Source organism: Manis pentadactyla, chromosome 12, assembly GCF_030020395.1.
Source record: "Manis pentadactyla isolate mManPen7 chromosome 12, mManPen7.hap1, whole genome shotgun sequence".
Taxonomy (NCBI): Eukaryota; Metazoa; Chordata; class Mammalia; order Pholidota; family Manidae; genus Manis; species Manis pentadactyla.
Genome location: NC_080030.1, coordinates 105932870 through 105952654, shown reverse-complemented (window position 1 = coordinate 105952654; position 19785 = coordinate 105932870). Strand labels below are relative to the sequence as shown.

General features: G+C 49.4%; 1 protein-coding gene across 2 annotated transcripts in view; it reads left to right on the top strand.

Annotated features, from left to right (window-relative positions):
* The window catches only part of PREP (prolyl endopeptidase), a 109412-nt gene that overhangs the window by 81073 nt on the left and 8554 nt on the right, over nucleotides 1-19785 (top strand). For both annotated transcript variants that reach the window (XM_057489454.1, XM_036902866.2), the window contains exons 11-12: nucleotides 17092-17228; nucleotides 19612-19706. In XM_057489454.1, the coding sequence (XP_057345437.1) occupies nucleotides 17092-17228; nucleotides 19612-19706 (232 nt within the window). The remainder of the gene's footprint in view (nucleotides 1-17091; nucleotides 17229-19611; nucleotides 19707-19785) is intronic.

The window sequence follows — 19785 nt, the reverse complement described above, 5'->3', positions numbered from 1 at the left end:
GTCGTGCTAAACACTAGGAAGGCCGCAGCGACCTGGAGACACGTGGCCTTCCTTCACCCGAAGCGAAGAACGGGCAAAGGGCGAGCGGACAGAGGAGAAAGGTGAGCTGTGCAGCTCAGGGGAAGGGCTGGGAATGGAATAAACGAGGACGGTAGCCAGTGAACGGTGGGGCCTGGTGTGAGTTGCGCTGCCAAGGAAAGCAGCCTTGAGTTTTCATGTAAGTGGAAACACAGCGGCTGAGAGGGAAGTCACTGGAAAGGTGGGAAGAACAGCCTCGAATGTTGGAGCAAAGGCCCAAAGGACCGAGCCCCTGGCCTCAGAGACCGTCTGCGAGAAGGCCGGGCCGTGGGGAGCCAGGAACAAACGGGTCTCAAGGAGTGGGGGAGGCCTCATGGCCATGTTAGGGGTTGGTTAGGGATCCCAGGTGTGGTGGGGGTCTCCGGGTGTTCCTGGAAAGGGACGTTTTCTGATTTAAGACACCGTCTTCTGTTTTGTGGGGAACGGGTGGAAGGGGCAGACGTGGGGCAGAGAGAGCGGACAGACGTCCATAGGAGCAGGCCAGGTGAGCGGGCGGGGGGCTGGACTGAAGCGGAGGCAGTGGGCACGGGGAGGAGCGGGTTTGGGGGGCAGACTCAATGGGACACACCGAGTGACCCCCGTGGAGGGGAGACGGGCACGTCGTGGTGGCCGAGCCCTCGGGTCTGAGCGGTTGGCACCAGGCTTTGGGTATTGGCCACGGGGCAGGGAGGTCGGATTCGGGAGTTACAGTGTTTGGGGGCACGTCAGGTTTGTGGGGCGTGTTAAATTAGCAGCCGGGTGACGATGTTAAGTGCGGAGCTGGATATTTGAGTCTTGTGCTCACAGGAGGGATCTGAGTGGAGTTACCCGCACACGTGTGTCATTTAAATCCAGGGGCGAGGGCAGAATCCCAAGCGGTGGGCATGTAAAGAGTGAGGAAGGCTCAGGACCGAGGCCCGGGGAGCCCCGGGGGTAACGGGAGCCCGAGGGCCGGAGGTGCGCAGCCCCGGGGACGCGGCGCCCCTGGACACCAAGGATGGAGCGTCAGAAGGAGCGGGAGGCGGGGGCGCAGGGGGCCTGGCTGCTGAGTGCAGGAGGGAGGAGGGCGCGCGGGTGCCCCGTGGAGGCACGGGCGCTGCAGACAAGAGCGCTGGGTGCACGGAGGGGCAGGCCGCGGCCTGAGCGGGGTGCCGTGGGGGGCACGGAGGGGCAGGCCGCGGCCTGAGCGGGGTGCCGTGGGGGGCACGGAGGGGCTGGCCGCGGCCTGAGCGGGCTGCCGTGGGGGGCACAGAGGGGCAGGCCGCGGCCTGAGCGGGGTACACGGAGGGGCAGGCCGCGGCCTGAGCGGGGTACACGGAGGGGCAGGCCGCGGCCTGAGCGGGGTGCACGGAGGGGCAGGCCGCGGCCTGAGCGGGGTGGTGTTGGGGGCACGGAGGAGGCGGGCGCGGGCTCAGCCTCACGGGAGGGCGCGAGGGAGGGACTCGCATTATCGTCCTCGTTACAGCAATCTGGTATTAATGCTGGCAACTGGAAAATCTTACACTTTAAAACTTAAAAAAAAAAAAATTTAAGGCAAAACAATCCTTGACAGGCCGACTGCACACCTCTGGACTTCTCGCCGCTGTGGTTTCTCTCTGCCTCCTTCTCCAGGTTACTTTGCAAATTGGTCATTTTCTTCCCACAGAAGAACTTGTACAGCTGTGCTAGGAAAAAAAGTCAATCAAAAAAAAGCCAAATTTTAATCTCAGGAAACGTTGCACAACTGGAGGCTTCCTGAGCTCTGGTGCCTGTAAGGTGAGGATCAGGTGTGAGAGGCGAGGGAAATGGAGAGCCGTGTGTGCAGAGGTGTAGTTGCACGGAGTGTGCGAGCTGGTGGTCAAGGGCACGACCCCCTGGTGGTGGAGAACCCGGGTGACCCCAGTGTGTTGGCGGGCTGGTCCCGGGAGGAGGGGGGCCGGCAGAGGAGCTGAGTTCCTTGAGAAGCTGGGGGGATCCGCGCCTGGGAGGAGGGACGGCTCCGTTCTGCCGGGACTGAGAAAGCACACGCCTGCGAGCCCCAGAAATGCAACTCCAAGGACCAGCCCCTTGCTTTCCCTGTGAGACCTCTTAGGCCCTGAATTCTCCATCTTGTTACCTTTTGGGGCTTTTTTTGAAACAATTTTTGAGTTTTGAGTGAAAATCAGAAAGTAGTTTTGAAATTTCAAAATATGTACTGTTTGTTAAATACTCAGTATAGGAGTGGGAAGACCCTCAAATCCTGAGCATTAGGATTTTCTCCTTATGAATGGGTTCCTTCCTGGCTGCCAGTTGAAATAGGCTGGGCCGTTGCAGCTAAGAAGCACCTCCAAACGTCAGGGGCTTGCGTCAGAAAGGTTCCCCGTCTCATTCCCGCAGTCTGGACGTCAGCCCGGGCTCCCTGCCCACCCTGCAGGGGTCGTCCTCCGTTCTGTGCAAGGAGGGAGCCGCCCAGCTGGGACTCACCCTGCCCACCCGACCTGCCCCTCCCAGAGAAGGCAGCGGAGGCTCGGTGGAGTTTGTGTCCTGAGCGCACCGTTAAGCATTGTCTGTACCCTGCTTGACCCGGTGAAAGCCTACAGAGCAGGCCACCTGAGTTGCTGATACCTGCAGGTTGATCTGTGCAGCCCCATCTTACGGGCCTGCCTCCTACGGGGTTGTTTGGGGTTCTGCCCTTAGCTCTTGGGCCTCCCTTACTGCTCTGTGGACTCCTTTGGATCCAGGACCTTGGACTGGGCCCCCTGGTCCTCAGATGCCTACCATGTGAGGCGGGCAGGGAGGGGAGAGGCAGGGAGCAGCTCAGGGGCTTGCTGGCCACCAGGCCCCTGGATTGCATCACGGTGCAGCCAGGTACTGGCCCTGTCTTCCTTCTCCCTACCCCTTCCGTCCACTCTAGCGCCTCCCTGCTGCCCCCCCTTCGGGCCACTTGCCGCCCCCCCCACCCTCTGAGCAGAGCCCTTACCCCAGAGCCGCAGGCTGGCCCAGGCTCCCGGCTGACGGCAGGCTCCAGGCGTGGTGCCCTCTGCCCCATTGCCTCCAACAGGGTACTCTTTCATCGGTGGAAAAACATACGGGTAATCCAGCCAAACCCTCTCCTTGGGGTGACCTCGGGAAATCTCAGCCTTCATAAACTTGCTGCCCCCACATTAGGGAGAGCCTCTGGTGATGTCAGTTTGGGTGAGTGATTCATGTTATTCGTGATGCATTAGCAGTCAGACTTCCTGGCTGGGGTCAGTGTGAGCAGGCAGGCCAATAGTTCTGAGGTCAGTGGTCAGAAGCAAGTGGCTATTTGCTAATGTTTCACAGGATAATGTGGCTTCTTAACAGGCAGCATGTCCCTTAGGATTCTGTGTGTCTGCTAGTCTGGCCAGCAGTAATGCCCGCAGGCCCCCACTGTCAGTCCGCTCAGCGGCGGTCCCGCTTGCCTCCTGGTTAGCTGCAAGGTGCACGCTCACTGCCCCGGCACCCCCGGCACCCCCGCTCTCCTCCTCTGCCTGGAATGCTCACCCACTCCTGGCCGCTCCTTCCCTTACTTCTACTGTACCAACCAGAGGCCCTCCCCTCTCCATCCTGTGTAAGGTAGCAGCCCTTGCCCACCCCTTCCTAGGGCTCAAGTTTATTGTTCTCCCATTGCACTTACTACCAGCTGACAGATTTTCGTTTGTCTGTGCTCCTCTGCTGTCCCTTTAAAAGTGGTTTGGCCGCTGCTGTGTCCCCAGAGCACAGGGCAGACACACAGACACTTGATGAATGAATGAGAGAGGCCATGATAGATGATGCACTCTGAAACATCTAGCTGTCACCACCAGAAACCTATAAAAATGGAGCATTTCCTTTCTGCAAAAGTCTGTCAGACCATCCCCCTCTCCTCTCTTACAGTAATTGCTTCTTTCCTTTCAAAAACAACAGAAAATGGATGTTTACTACCATTTGTATTCCTGTGAAATTTTTTACGTGATCTCATCTTTAAGAGCATTTGGGTCATAGCCTGTGACCAAAACAGGGACTAATATTGCTCTTCCCTTTTAGAGCATCTGAGTTCATATTTCTTTATGTTTTCCTAGCACGTATTTTGGTGGTGGTGCTGCCTGCTTACAATGTTTGGGAATCTCTTAGACAAGCTGAGCAATAAGGAAAGCAATTCTACTAACGTGGAAATTCAATTGACCCATTCTTTATGTTTTATGAAAGTTTGTGTTGTTACTCTGGCTTTTTTTAATTACTTTTTTCAAACTTTGGAAGTTTAATTTCTCCCTTTGGCTTTTAGGTTTTCTAACATGTTTTCTAAAGCAGCCTCTTATTTCATGCATTCAATTTCTCTTTCCTTCTTCACATCTTAATATGTGTATTGATTTGTATGTATGGTTCTTGTCTTTTTCATTGTTTATATTTCTTGTAATGTCTTTCCATGCTAAGTGAGGTCCCACGCATCCCTGTGCCTCACAGAGAAAAGCCAAAAGATGCGTGAGACAGTGATAATTATATCGCGTAATGCTAATTTAAATAAAATAGAATTTTCAAGTGAGAAGATTGCTTAAGTAAGTAAAAATAATTATTTCACAAAAAAACATTAAGCTACTGTCTTGTATATGGCAGTGCTGGGGACACAGGCAGGATACAGTTTACTAGGGGAAATGGGGGTGTAATTGATCATTTTTAGCAGTTTGGTGGTAGGAGAGATTCTTTGAGAGTGGACAGCAGGTCCTGTGGGTGCCCAGAGGAGGAGCGGCCTCTAAGACTGCTCCTTGGCAGACGGGGAGGAGGGCACTGCACTGGCAGGGAGTGAGGCCAAACCCCCTGAGGGTTTTGTTTGCACCCAAACAGGGTGAGAGTTTTATCCTCCATACAATGGGGGGCCCTTGAAAGGGCCTGTACCGTATGCACACGGGGCAGCTACCAGGTGCTCTACCAGAGAATTAGGGCCAGGAGTCAGGGAGAGGCCTGTGGGCTGGTGGTGGCAGTCGATGGACCCGTGGGCACAGCTTGAGGGCCCCAACGTGTGTGTACAGGGGGAAGCGAGCACTAACACAAGGGAACACGGATGTTTAAAGCCAGTGAGGGAGGCAGGGGCAGGTGCCAGAACAGGAGAGGGTTCAAGGAGGATGGCGTGGCCTTACAGAGAAGTCACAGGGATACAGGTTGGGCAGTGCTGGGACTGGCCATGAGCCTTTGACGATGAGAGCAGCCATCGGACATCAGGTAGCAACGCACTGAAGAGGCCTTGGGTGGGGCCAGGGAGCCCAGCTGCCTGTAGGGGACCCAGGGATATCCTTGCAGCCCTGGGCTTTCTGTGTTAATTACTAAGTAATAGAAATATTACACGGAATTCACTAAATGAATGTCTTTGTACTAAGTCTTTTTCTGCACACACCCCTGGTGCCTCCTAATGGTTAAATGTTCCCCATCTACCATCCTGAATGGCGTCTGTCTTCAGAACAGCGACGTGCTCTTTCCTAGATCTGCCGTGAACAGGATTCAATGATTCATCGTAAGCGTTCGTTTCTCTTAGACTGATTTTTCACCACCTTAATGCCGCCTTGATTATTTGATAAAAACAGGTATGTTATGTAATCAATAGTATACTGTTTCCACATTTAAGACATTTAAAAGTGAATAGACAAGGTCTTTCTCTCCTGATAGTGCTGGGAAAACCAGGTGGTGGGAGGCATTCCATAGCCATCAAAAGAAAATTACCGACAGTTTCATTGATACCATTTTCGCTACTGTTACTCTACTGCACAAAAGTAGGAAACATTTCCCAGTCAAGTTTAGGGTGTAAATCAAGGAAGGATTTGTGCTTGTACCTTCACAGCAGGATTTCTGAATTTTGTGGTGTGTCCTCCTCATTTTTTTCCCCCTTCCTTTCTCCAGCTCCTGGGGAGTTGCCTCCCAGGAGCTATTGGTGATGCCCCGCTGAGCCTCCACTTCTGTCTCTCCTCACTGACCTCCTCTTTGCTGCCTGCCTTCCTCAGCTTAAACCCACTTCTGGCCCACGTTTCCCTAGGGGCAGATGGTGAACTGCACTGTGGTGCCCAGGAGCTCCTCTAAGCGACCCGAAACCGTCTCTGGGGGGTTCCTTCCTCGCCTCTCACTCCCGTTGGGGGCCTGTTTTGGTGATAGGCATTTGTGTTGTCTGGGAGTCTCCAGGTAGAAGTGGATCCGCCTGACAGCATTGGGTGCATCCGAGGGAAACTCGCATAAATGTCTCTGTGCCAGAGAATTTTACGTCCAGCTTTGCCTTTCTGTACCCTAGTCCTTCATTTTCTGCAGTAAAATGGTCTTGTGTGCATTTGCTCCTCACAGCATTTCGTCGTGTCTCAGTTTCCCCCTGGAGGTACCACCAGCACAGGGTAATGGGGTGGCGGTGCCCCTGCTGGGTCTGGGGCTTTCGTCGTTGCTGTCCTCAGTTCAGAGCCACCCGGCTGTGCGTGCTTCTCTCCCACCCCAGCAGGAGCTCCTTGATGGCACCGACTCTGCTCTCTGCCTCCCTCACAACTGTCTCTCTTTTATCGTTCGCCCTCCTAAGGAGCGCGTAACTGCGAGCTGCAGATTTTAAGCTGCACGGTGATTCTGCTCTGTTGCTGAGCATGCTGGCTAGAGTTTGCCTTTTCAACATTCGGGTAGTAATTTTATCTTCCTAATGCCCTATAATAAATAAGTGGCCTGCTGCAGCTGAGTTAATGAGGATTTGAAATGGATTGCAAGCGTTCTTTGCCAGGTGTTTATGACACAGGTGCAATACCATGCAGGAAATTTCCATAACTGCACAGTCACAGAGCCCTCAAGCTTGCCCGCCATGGCATGGCTAATAAATTAATAGATTAACAGCAACACATAAAGAAAATGTCAGATGTTAAATATTTTTCATTAGGAATAAGTTGGAAATCTGCAACTTTAGACATGCTTGTAACAGGCTCTTAAGTGCCCCCACCAGAGTTAATTTGTATGTGATGAGTTTTCAGCTCACAAGCGTTTTGATAGCAGACCCCAGACTGCCCTATCCGTAGACTTATTTAAATGAACTGCCAGTTTGAGCATCATTCACACTGTTACCCCGCCTTTGTTTCCTAAGTGCCCGGTGTCTTCTGGGCTCCGTGCTAGGTACAGAGCCTGGCCCCAGAAGTGCACATGCAGGCATAAAAGCTATGCCACGGAGGGACTAGGAGGGGCCCCTGAAGGTGGTGCCAGGGGATTTGCTGATCTCTTGTTTACAGGGCTAAGAGCATGGAGTCCTAGAGACAGTGGGCCTGGGTTCAAATCCTGACTCCATCACTTCCGAGATGTATGATCTGAATTAGCTCCTCCTCTGGGTCAGAGTGACCCCCTTAAAAAGGGGGGGCCCTCATGGCATAGACTTTATGTGTGAATTAAATGAAGGAAGGTTTACAAAGCCCTTAAACAATGGTGCTTGGCACATAAAAACTATATGTTTAAACCAATAGAAATGTTTTAAATTTAAATCAGTAGCGTGTATGTTGAACAAAATAAAGACTAAGGAAGAACTCTATTGTGACAAATATAGAAATTAACTGGCCAGCATTTTAATATTTGTTTTTAAATGTATGGAAACGTTAGCTGACAGCTTATGTGGGAATTTAGTATTCCTGGGTCCTGTCTCCAGAGCCCTTGGCTAACTTGTGTTTCTGGTGTTTAAATTCGGTCTTTTTGACATTTTCAGGTAAGGGAGGACTTTCTAACAATTAGAGGGGCTCCAAAATGAAATGGATCTCTGTGCATGCTGCTGCACCTGCTTTTCTCATTCCTAGAAATAGCCAAGCAGAGGCTGAACCTGCCTGAGATTTAGTTTCAGTGATGCCTGCATTGGGTAGGCGTGGAGGGGTTCAAGTGACTTCCTAAGGGCCAGTGGCTTCTGTGTGACTCAGCGCTGCTGTAAAGGCATGTGACATTGGGAGTGGGCATCTGGAGACCTGAACTGGCAGGACAGTGGAGAGGACAGTGGAAGCTGGGAAGGAGGCACAAAGGTTGGAGACAGAGGGGAGAGTTTTCATTGCTGGCCTCAAATAGGACCTGATTGAAAGCAGAAGTCCTGAAAGGAGACAAGGTCACGGTGCAGACAGGCAAGGTGAGGTACTGTTCTAGAGGCATGCAAGGTGACTTTGGGCCTCCGGAATGGAGGCAAGCTGGTATGGGTATGTGGGGGATCAGAAAGAGTATGCTTAATATGCAGTTCTAACTCATTTAGCCTTTGAGAAAATGTTCATTGAATGCAAACAGCTCAGAGTTCATAACCCTTGATGGTGGATTCGTCATGCAGTTTTCATGAGGAGGAAAACAAACACGCATGCACTCCTCGTACAGCCCAGATCCCGCTGCCGTGAGCCTGAGCACAGGCAATTCGTGCATGCTGCAAGAGCACCCCGAGGAACAGTGCCCTCCTACAAAAACAGAGGCTGCTTCCTCTGAACCCCTGCATGTAGCCGGTCCTTCACTGTTATGAAAATGTCTGATGATGTGTTTGCATGACTGCAACGAGATCAGAACAGTGAAACCAGAGCTTTTATATTCTGCAGCCATCAAGCCCCGAATGTCTTCTACCTTAAAAGGCCTGAATACCTCTGAACGCTAAATAAGCTCATCAGAGTGCCGTAATCCAGCTGTGCCTGCACCACTCAGAAGCTGTGTTCAGAACCTTCCACTTCCTATTTCTCTTCTTGCTCCACAGTCTGAGACTGGGCACAGGCTTAGTGTTCCAGAGAGCAGATGATTGGGCCTTTGAGAGCTGAGGCATTTCTGCAGAAACTATCAGTATAGCACGTAGTACACTGTTGGTGCTCAAGAAAAGTACCAAAAATTAAAATAGATTTTTAAAGAGACTGACTTTGCTGTTAGCAAGGTTCCCCATGGGAGTTTTTAAATCTCCAGTGTTGCAAAAATGGCCAGCCATCCTTTGAAAAATAAACTAGAACGATCTGGAATAGGAATTTCCCTTTTTGTTTTCTGCTCAAAGGTGACTCTTAAACTCCTCCCCAGTCCTCCAGATTTAAACGCCTGGGAAATAAATACAGCCTTCTAATGCCAGGCTAACATTTTTAACCTAAGCACCACACAGAAATGTGCAGTCTCTTCTCAAAGTCCTAGGAAGTTCTGTGTATCTTGTTTCACAAGATGATGGGCGCACAAAGGTCGCCTTCTGCCCTGTTCTCTGGTGAATGTCTGTTCCCTGTTTGCACTGACCATGGAATTTCTGACCAGCTCTGCTCCTTGTCAGATGTATTTCCCACCCATAGCACAGGCCACACAAGTGGCCTCTGTCAACTCTGATAAAAAGGGAAGCTCAACACCCTTTTATGGACATTCTCCTCTAAACCTGTCAGGCTCTAAAATTAGGCAGGAGTTGCTATCACCAGCCGTTCTTCTGTCTGAAGGGCTTGCCTTTTGCCATCTATCTTCAGCTCTGCTGCAGGAGCACGCCCTTCTCTCGTGATCCTGTGAGTCCTGGCGTGGCCTCCGCTAGCACCCAAGCTGCACCGGGCAGGGCAAATGTGGGGCTGAGGGTTGTTTGTTCTCAGATCTTAAATGGTTGCTCGTGCATCGATGTCTTAGCAAAACGGATTTTATTATGAAATGTATTCATCTCAAGAAATCCTTTCAGCAGGAGTAGTTTCATCTTTTCATGACTGATGTCACTCTCTTGAGGGACAAGAATGTTCCTTTGATTTGCTGTCTTCTTGTTCCTCTTTTTCTTTTAAAGGCAGATGTTTTTATTTCCCTTATTTGAAACCAAAGTCACGTTCAGACAGCCGGATGTGTGTTCAGTGACCGCCATCTGTGCTGACGCGTGCCTCCTGAGTACCATCCCCTCACATTTGGGGTCCTGCCTCTGGGAAGTCACGCCTAACAACAGGGACGGTCATTCCTGACATTTTTGACTGTGTACTTTATATAAGTTAAGCCTTCTCTCTCTTTTCCTCTTTAGTTTGTAAGTGAAGGGATTCAGATCAACAGTCTGAGCTCTTGTTATTCATTCATTAGGATATGGTTTTAAATGTGCAAAATTAGAAGCTGCTTTAAATTTAACTGATTACTCAGGAAGTTGGGATTGCTTTTTTTATGATCCTGGCATTTTTTTTTTGTTTCATTTGTGAAGTAAATTGTGTCTGTTAAGCCTTTAAAAAACGATTGAAACTGGATAATTTTAGTAGAATGGCATGGAAGGATACAGTGGGATTTTTGTTTTAATTGTTCATCTTCCAGATGGTAACACTGGTGGCTGTTTAAAGAAGCAGCATTTTGCCAAGCAGATTTATTTTGCTTAAAAATAAATTAATAAACCCTATATCTGGAACATTGCTTTTGATGTGCTTGAGTGAGTCTCCTTTTCAAGAAGGTATCAGAAATAGAAAAAAAATAAAGCCAAGTCTCTCTGGCAGAATGTTGGTCTCCTGGACTCCCTAGAGATTAGTGATCATATTAAATCAATGCCAAAGGTTCTAACATTTGCAAAATGTTGCATAATTACGCCCAGTAGACACAGTAATAGTTTGAAGTGAATTCCTGTGACAGAGCAGGAAGAACCCCCGTCAGGGCCTTCAGAGATCTTGGTGCTGTCTTATTCTCATGGATCTCTGGTTTTTCATTTGTGAAATAAGAGAGGGTGACACCCTGGATGAGGTCCCGGAGTGACAGTCCCTCCTTGTATCGGGAACATTTTACATCCCAGCGTCTGGGATGATGCGCCCGATTCCCCACGGCCGAGGCCCCAGCATCTCCGCCAGGGGGCACCGTCTCGGTGGCTGGTCACAGAATCCCCATCCCTGTCCTCCCCAGAGGCCGTGGTTCCTTCGTGCCTGGTGACCGATGTTCTTGGTCTTAGATGTGAAATAACATTGTTATGCTGCTGTGGGAGTCTCCAAAATGTACATGTAAATTCTAAAGGGGAGGGGAATGAAATTAAGGAAGGAAGCCTTCTTCATTCAGTGTTTGATCCACCTTTGGCCAGCTCACTAAATGTTTAGAACAAACTGTGGCTTTAAATCACTGTTGTGATGTTTATTTTTTATCTGCCATTTCCCTGATGGTTTCATACCAAAACACACTAAAATGAGCCCTTGTATCAGGTCTCGTGGGTGCTTCCCGAGACAGCCTGTCTATCATAGATTCTTTGGCGGGGCTTGTTGTCTGTTAGGGTGAAAGGTGTGCTAGGGGCGGACCCTGCTGCTCATGTTGGGGTCACAGGCTTCTTGATCTGTATCTGTCGCACCACCTGATTGCTCAGCTGCTGATGGGAAGACGGGAGCCATTAGCCGTGGATGATGGACAGATTTTCTCTGTTACTCAAGTGGATGCCTGTCAGATCCCATGTGCGCACTTTGATTTCCTGTCCATGAAGGACCCCACAAGAGCTTTGGCATTTTACAGGGCTGTGCCCATGGTGGACACTCAAAAAGAAGGGGTATGTATTATCAGCTCACTCTTACTTGGTTACAAGGATGAGAAAAAGTAAGTCTTTTTACTTTTTAACTTGAACCTGAGTGTTGTGGTAGCAGGAAAATATTGAATAGTGGGAAAGTGACACATGGATTTAAGCTCGGCGACTGTGTACTTAGCTAGCAGTACTGGCTTTTGTATTTGGTGTGCGTGCATGTATGTATATTACATTATGATTTTTTATGTTACTAATAATAGCTTAAGGTTTCCTGTTCCTCCCACACTCCACTTAAGCAAACAAGAGAAGGCAGGGAGGCCAGCGGTTCCGAGGCTATGGCAGCAGAGCTGTCTGAGCAGACTTGCCCATACAGATGGGGCAGGAGAGGCCTGGCTGTGAGACCTGAGGCGGCTGAGTGATGCCTGGTGGTGGAGGGCCTTGGCACAAGGTGACGATTCTCAGAGTTGGCAGATAGGTGGCTGAGAAGAGAGCAAAATTAGGAGACCACTGCTGCGAGCCAAAATAAGAGAGCCCTGCGGAGGAGCATGTGCACAGGTTGGCCAGAGATGGGCTACCCGCCCCGTGAGATCACAGCCCCTTGGGGTCAAGGCGACCCGAGGGGCCACCACGTGCGGCGAGTGGTTTACTGGCACTCTCTGTGCAGGCTCAGGGAGAATTTGCAGAGAGGAAAGAGAAGAGCAAGTATAGAAATTACAAACCATCAGTATTTGGCAGGAGGAAGAAGAGCTAATGGGTCAATAAGGAAGGTTGAAAAACAATTAGAGAAATAAAAGAAAAAGAAAAAGAAAAAACAAAACACTCCATCCACCCAGGAAGCCAAAGGAGCAGATGCCAGATAGGGAGGGGGAATCGGCCAGGGCCTGGGAGCGAACAAGGGGGAAATGGCATTGCCGAACCGTGGGTGAAGCACAGCCTTCAGGAAGAGGCGTGGAGCGGCCCGTCGGCTGGGGAAAAGCGGCTAGACACCAGGCCCTGTATAAGATGGATTAGAAAATTTTAAATATAAATGTAAAAGTGCAAAAAAAAATAGACAAATATTTTTATGACTCAGGGTGAGATAGTCCGATCCATATATATGTAGTATCTCTGTTAAGAGACCACCAAAAAAAGTTAAAAAACAGGGTGTGGATCAGGAGGAAATACAAGCAAAACTCAAATGACAGAACAAAAGTTTAATGTCCTTAATGTAAGAAGGGTTTCTATAAACTAATCAGAAAAGTAGCACCCTAAAAGGCAGGCATACTTTGTTTTCTGATGAAAAGATATAGAACGATAATGTTTGCTAAATTAAAAACTGAATCCTAAAGCAATAATGAGATGGTAATGTTTGCCTATTAAACTAGAAAAAAATTAAATCCATTTTCACATCCATGCCTATGAGAAATAGACACTTAGGTAATCGTCATTCACTAGGAGCTTAGGTTAATATCCCATTTTTAGAGAATTATTTGTCAGAATCTATTGAATTTTTCAGTGCACATGCACTTTGATCTAGCAATCTCACGTCTTAAGAATATATCCTACAGAAATCGTAACATGAGTGTATAAGATTTATCGAAAAGGGATGTATTCCTTCTATGTTAGTAATAGAAAAAGCAAAGAATAGTGTCAATATCCATCAGTGAGCAAACGGTTAAATAAACTTGTGTGTATTCATAAAATGGAATGCTCGGCGGCCATTTTTTCAATGAGGGAAATCGGGGTGTTAATGTGGAAGGAATTCTATGGTATCTTGTAAGTAAGGAGACATAAGCTGTTGCCCGATGTCAGCCTGATTCTGGTATCGCCGTATAGTGTAACCTGCGTGTGTGAATGTGTGTAAGTAGATGTGTCTCTCTAGGCTTACGACAAAGTTGGGAAGGGTGCACACCACCAGGGTAGGGGTGGAGCTGGTGGGGCAGGAGACAGCTGCCCTTTGGAAGGCTGGTGGTGGAGACAGAGGGACTGGGAGGTGTGAGTTGTGGGCGCGGCCACTGCGGCTACGTTCCATCAGGAAGAAGAGGGAAGTGGACATTCAGTGTCAGGGGCAGGCGTCAACTCAAAAGCATTTTGTTTTGTTTTGCTCTGTGGGGTAGGAGAAATTTGAGTCTGTTTGTATGCAAACAGGAAAGGGGGAAAATACAAAAAGCTGTGGTTCATGGGAAGGGTGTGGGAGTGGCGGCCTTGGAAAGGGCTGCCGGGAGGCTGAGCGATGACCCTTCTTTCCCTCGGGCTAGAGGCGGTGCGTGGTGTCGGCAGGAGGTTTTCAGTGACCCCCCATGCAAGGGCGCTATGAGGATAGGCAGGGTCAGACACAGAGGAGGGGATGCAAATGGGTGGTGTCGGGAATGGCAGCAAGTGGAAAATACTGGAAACAGCTACTGTGGAGTGGGTTTAGGAACAAAAATGTATAAGGAAAACAACTAGGAAAGACATAGGAAGAAAAAGACAAGGACGGGAAAACATAAGGAATTCGCTGGGGGTAAAGATAGAAGACCAAGGTTCAGAGCCATGAGAACAAGTGTTACTGATCTGCGAGGAAGCGTGCTGCCCTCCCCGGGTGCCCGGCAGCCCAGGGAAGGACCAGGAATCCAGCAGGTCGGTTCGAATTAGAGGATTCCAGGCCTTAGAGGCACCTAGAGGGCTGGCGGAGAGCCGCTAGCTGGCCCACACTATCAAGAAGCCCAAGGGAGGCTGACAGAGCGGGAGAGGGAGGGGACTGAAGGTCACAGTAAGAAAAATGGCAGGTGCCTCAGGAGTGCGGACAGGAAGGCGGTGGTGAAAGAACAGGCTGGGGTCACAGGGGCTTGTCGGCGCGCCCGGCAGAGGAGCTCCAAGGGCGGAGGCGCAGAAGCGTGCCGGGCGTTTGTGGTGCCTGCGCATCTCTCTCCATAGACCTTAAGTCCCACGAGTGAAGGAATTACCCAGGTCTTGTTCGTTGTTACATCCAGGGCTTGGCACAGGGCCTGGTGCATAGTGGACACACAGCAGATATTTGAAGGAACAAGTGGGTAGGGCTGGGTGGGGGTGGAGGCGTCCAAGTGGCTGTAAGGTCAGGGTGCTGGATAGGTCACCAATCTCACTGTGAACGTCATGGAAGGAAGTCACAGGAGACCTGGCCGGAGAGAAGCACAGGGTCCTACACTGACTCGCAAGGGGCTGTGGGGCAGTGCCCGGCGTTAGCTGACACGGTCGGCTGGGACAGAGGGAGCCGTGAAGGCGACAGCCCGGATCCAGCTGCATTCGGGTCTGCAGGCCTGGGGGCTCCCAGACCCGTGCAATTGGAGCTTCCGGGGTGCCCCTGGGAAACTATCTTGAACACGTTTGTCTCAGGTGCTTAGTCCAGCCAACGAGGTTCAGGATCCGCGGGTTTGGGTTAGAAGTGCAGCCCTTTGGTTTGGCCGGCTTTGGGAGACAAATGGAAACAAGGAGTTTGCTGGCAAATCCAGAGCAGTAGGAAAGCTGGAGCCCCAGCGCCTCTTACAGGAAAGTTTGGAGGAAGTGGCCTCAAGAGGAAACCAGTTTCAGTAAAGTTAAGGAAGTAGATGATGGAAAATGGCAGCACTGTTTTAACAACTATTTCTAAAATGCCCGCATGGATTCCTTACATGATTATCTGAAGTGTCGGGATTCAATTTGCCTTTTTATTGAAGGGCCAGTTTAGGGTTTATTACTAATTTCTATTCCGTAATGGACATGGCATAGAGAACTGCTCTGTGTGTGTGTGTGTGCGCACATGCACACGCACAGAGAGATTTGGTAAAATCTGTATACGTGCAATATGTATGCGGTGTGTGTGTTGGTTCCAAGTCTGCCGCAGCCTTCTTGTGAGGCGTTTTCCTGGAGATGGTTTTCCGTAGGCATCTTCACGGTGCCCTTTCACTTTTGGACATGGTTCTAAATGCTGTTATTTCAACATCGGAACCACATCCACCCAAAGCTTGGATATCTTTTTGCAACCGTGGCCTAAAGGGACTTTGTGCTTTTGGGGGCGCTCTGAGGGGTGCCCTTGTCCAGGAGCAGATGGGGGGTGCGCACCGGCCCGCGGACATTGGGTGTCCTCGGGGACACCAGTGCCCAAGGAGGAAGCCAGTCCTCAGGAGGCAACAGGGTGGGGTCTTGCCGACAGGAAGAAGTCTGAGAGTCAGCTCAGGGGGGCTGGGGGGACCGCGTGAAGAGCAGGATGCAGAGGAGGGGTGAGCTGGCTGGAGGGGATCAGGTGCTGGGGCAGGGGTTTGAGGAGAGGCGGGGCATTGGGGGGCAGCTGGGAGGGACCGGATTTGGTGGGTAGAAGGTGGGGGGCGGGTGCTCCCCTGCCCTTCCCTCACGGGTGCCTGTGGGAGGGCGCTCCACATCCCCCCCCGAGCCTCAGCTGGGGGCCCCGCCAGCTCATCAGCTCCAGCCAGTCCCTGAAACGGGTTCCTCTTCCCGGCGTTTACTTGCACCACCCACACAGTTACTCTGTATTAGAGGCTGCAAACGGGCCCTAAATAATTTTAAATAAAACCGTGTCCCTTCCAATAATTTTGAACCCTGCAGACTGTTCTCCGTGATTCCTAAACCGTCAGATTTACATATCTCTCAGTATTTCTCTCCAAAGTCAAAACAAATGGTCTTTATACTTTCCTGGCAGGTTTCAAAAAACGTCCATACTTGCAGGACCGCCTGGACTGCCTCTGTGTGGACCTGGTTGCCTCCCTCTTCTGCCCTCCCCACCCCCCCCCATGGCTCCAGGTCACACTAGGTGTAAAGGTTTATGTCCTTGACTGGTGTGTGAGGTTCCAAGACGTTTCTGAGTTGGGGCACTTTGCAACTATGTCTACTATGTCATGTCTTTCTGGTCTGTCTGGGGTGAAGACACCGTGTTCGCCCAAAGGGAAAGCTGTTTACAGATTTTCTGTCTGGTAGAAGCCACTGTCGGCTTTTGATTGCTTATCACTTGAGTAACATCCAATGTTCTCTTTCCTACCCTTTTACTCCTTTGATCCAAAGAGTAATGACTATAGAAATGTTGACTGAACTTGCCCGGGGTTGCCCAGATTTTGGCAGGTTTGATGAGCCTTAATTAAAAATACTGGAGAAAATGTCTTTGTTTACCAGGAATAATAGGATTTCTACATCGTTTGTCACCTACTCTCTAAGCTAATACGTGTTCTATTGTTGCTAACATTTATTTAATCACTGAACATGAAAGACAAAAAGGACTTGAGTGTCTTAATATTGAGGCAGGAAGCGTCCTCAATGTGAGATCTGTTTTCTAGAAATCCGCCTGGGCCAAATTGTGTGGAAGGGCGGCCCAATCTGACTTTTTCCAGTGCTGGGAGGGGAGGGGAGGGTTGCAGAACCGAGTGCCTGTGCCCTTCTGTGTATCTCGCGAAGGCCCCACGAGGTAGGCGGGATGACCGCATTCTGGGGACGAAGGGCTGAGGCTGAGGGCTTCCCCGAGGCCCCTAACTACGCAGCTGTGGAGTAAGAACTCCGATCTCCCTCTTCTCAGACCCTTGGACTTCTTACTGCCCCACACTGTCTCCATAGAAACAGAAAGATGCTTCACCTTCACATACCCTTAGTGCTACTAGATTTTCACTGTATTATTCTGCATCTTGAAGTTACTCACGGTGTATTTTTCCCATTTAAAGTAAATCTAACTATTCTGCTTTCTCTTGTTCTAGGTCTTCTACCCTAGCAAGGACGGTACAAAGATTCCCATGTTCATTGTGCACAAAAAGGGCATCAAATTGGATGGCTCTCACCCTGCTTTCTTATATGGCTACGGTGGCTTCAACATATCTATCACACCCAACTACAGGTAAGCGCGGAACACTTCAGCATGTATGTGATCCTCTGCGCACGGTGGAAAGAAACGAGAATCTAGTCTACTATGTCATGTCTTTCTGGTCTGTTTGACTATTTCTGGCTTGACGTTTTTGTGGAGGGGCAGGATTCTATGTTAACTATATGCTTTTTAGATCAGGAATTTCAGGATCAGTACAAGCTTATCTCATATCCTGTGTGGAATAGGTTGTTTGAAAACTGTGCTGGGCCTATAGCTGCCAGGCTACAGAAGGTCCATATCAACTGAGGTCTTGAAGAAAGTCATTGGTCACCTTGAGTGTTATCGTTTGCAGCCAGCCTACAGCCCGCAGTATTCCCTTCAGAGGGAACGCTCTTTCAGCTAATGATCATGTTTTTCAGTGGAACAGCATCATAGACTGTCTTAACGTTCACCCATAAATATATTTTGTATATATGCTATTATTTCCCAGTAACTTAAGGGAGAAAAATACGCATTTACCCATTTGCTATTGTTTATGACTATCTTCTGTCAGTTATTTGCAAATTTGATTTTAATACCCTCTTCATAGCATAAAATGGAATTTGCCTGATGCATTATTAATAAAAACAAGCTCACATGAAATTTGATCCTATTCAGGAAGAAACTCATGGACTGGTGACTACCAGGACATAAATTCAAAGTAGATTCCGCAGACTGTCCCAAATTTGAATACAAGAAAAAAAACTTGATTTGTTTTCAGCCCTGGCATCAGTAGGGCACTCTGCTAATTATTTAGGATTTGATGATGTATGAAATGTGGTCCCTTCCTTCACGTAGTTTATAGCCAAGTTGTGAACTGCCTTGAACAACTGGCTAAAGAGTTTCATTTTATCCTTTTGTTAGTGAGGGGCCGATGGTGCAAAATCACGTAGAACAATATTTTCAGAAGGTTTGTGAGGTTTCATCCAGCGAGAAGAGTGTGGTTACGGCCGCTTTCCATTCATTGTACACTGACTGCACCATCTCTTGCTAGAAAGCTTTTCAGGCAGATGTGCCATCTTGTTAGGTGTCTGAGTGTGGGAAAGCCATATGCCGTATTTATGCTCCGTGATTATGAATCTAAGAACGCAAGCCCACAGCTGTTAGTTCATTAGATTGACCTCATCCTTTAAAATTACCACTCAACGTGCTGTGATGAGACATAAGCTTCCGTGGCCTGGCATGCCGATGCCTGAGTGTAGGGCCGGTGAGCACATGCTTCATTCGCTGGGAGGTCAGCCCGAGCCCCAGCCCTTTGTCCCTGCACCGGGGCTTGGGTCAGGACGACAGGGTCACGATTCTGGAGCAGATCTGCCATAGCTGAAACGGCTGTGCTCGGCCATGTGCAACAAGTGGTATGAAGCCTGCTCTGTTGGGAACTGAGACAAGTCAGGAAGGATCCCTGCACTGTTTCTACCCCAGAACCCAGTGGTTTTGCTGGTAGCGTCAGTACCGTCGGGTGCCTGAAAAATGCCGGAGGGAAGACTAAGTGGTTGAAAATGCAGCCGGCCAGTTGGTACGGTTGTTTCTGCTCACCTACCCCAACACTCCCTTCCTCTTCGTCCTGAAGAGCCAGGAAATTAGCACTCACGCCTTCTAAAGCCCCAGGATGCAGCCCACAGCTTTCCCGGTTGCTAAAAGGGAGAATGATCATAATCAGAAACAGTGCCAAGAGCAAAAGTAGTTTTAAGTAACAGCACAGAAAAATAAGTATCACCCGGGGCTCTTAGTGTCAGAGTGGGAGACAAACATAAAATCCAAATTGTCTAAAAGACTTAATCTTTATTTCTAGAAAACACTGCCCAGCCCTGAGCACTCCGTTCCTGTCTCCTGGTCTGTGTCCTTAATCTCCTCTACCTCTCACACCCTGTAGTCGCCTAGTTGCACATCTAAGTTTCCATGAAACCTGTTTAAAATCCATGTTTCAGATTATTTTTTCCAACTTGAACAATTTGGAGAGAGAGATCGGAGAAGGGGGTACAGGGGTCACTACTGGGTGTTCCTGAAGCCCAGCGCTTCCTGAAGACCAGGGCTGGCACGTGGCTGGCCATCCTTTGTTGTTTAAGATAGAGTCAGTATGAAATGAGGGCCTCTGCTTTTCTCTGTTTGCATTATGAGTTGTGTATTCCCAGTTTGCATAGTGAAATAAGAAATACTGAATGTTCATGAAAATGTCTAAGCTTTGCAGTTAAACATTAACTAGAAATTATACATTTTTCGCCTTAATTAAGTAATATATAAGTATTGGACTCCTATGAAGCTGCTATTACATGTGGAATGTCTTCAGGAATTATTTGTTTCTTTTTGAGATGGAGGGAGACAGCATGAGCCTTACTAGGTGGCTAATAGAAGGTTAACTATTTTTACCGTTTCCCAGCGTGTCCAGACTGATCTTCGTGAGACACATGGGTGGCATCCTTGCAGTGGCCAACATCAGAGGGGGTGGCGAATACGGAGAGACCTGGCATAAAGGTGAGGTGTTTTCTGTGCAGACTCCCCGATATGTCATTGTCAGAGCTATGTTGAAATGTGCTGAGGGGCTTGGGAGCAG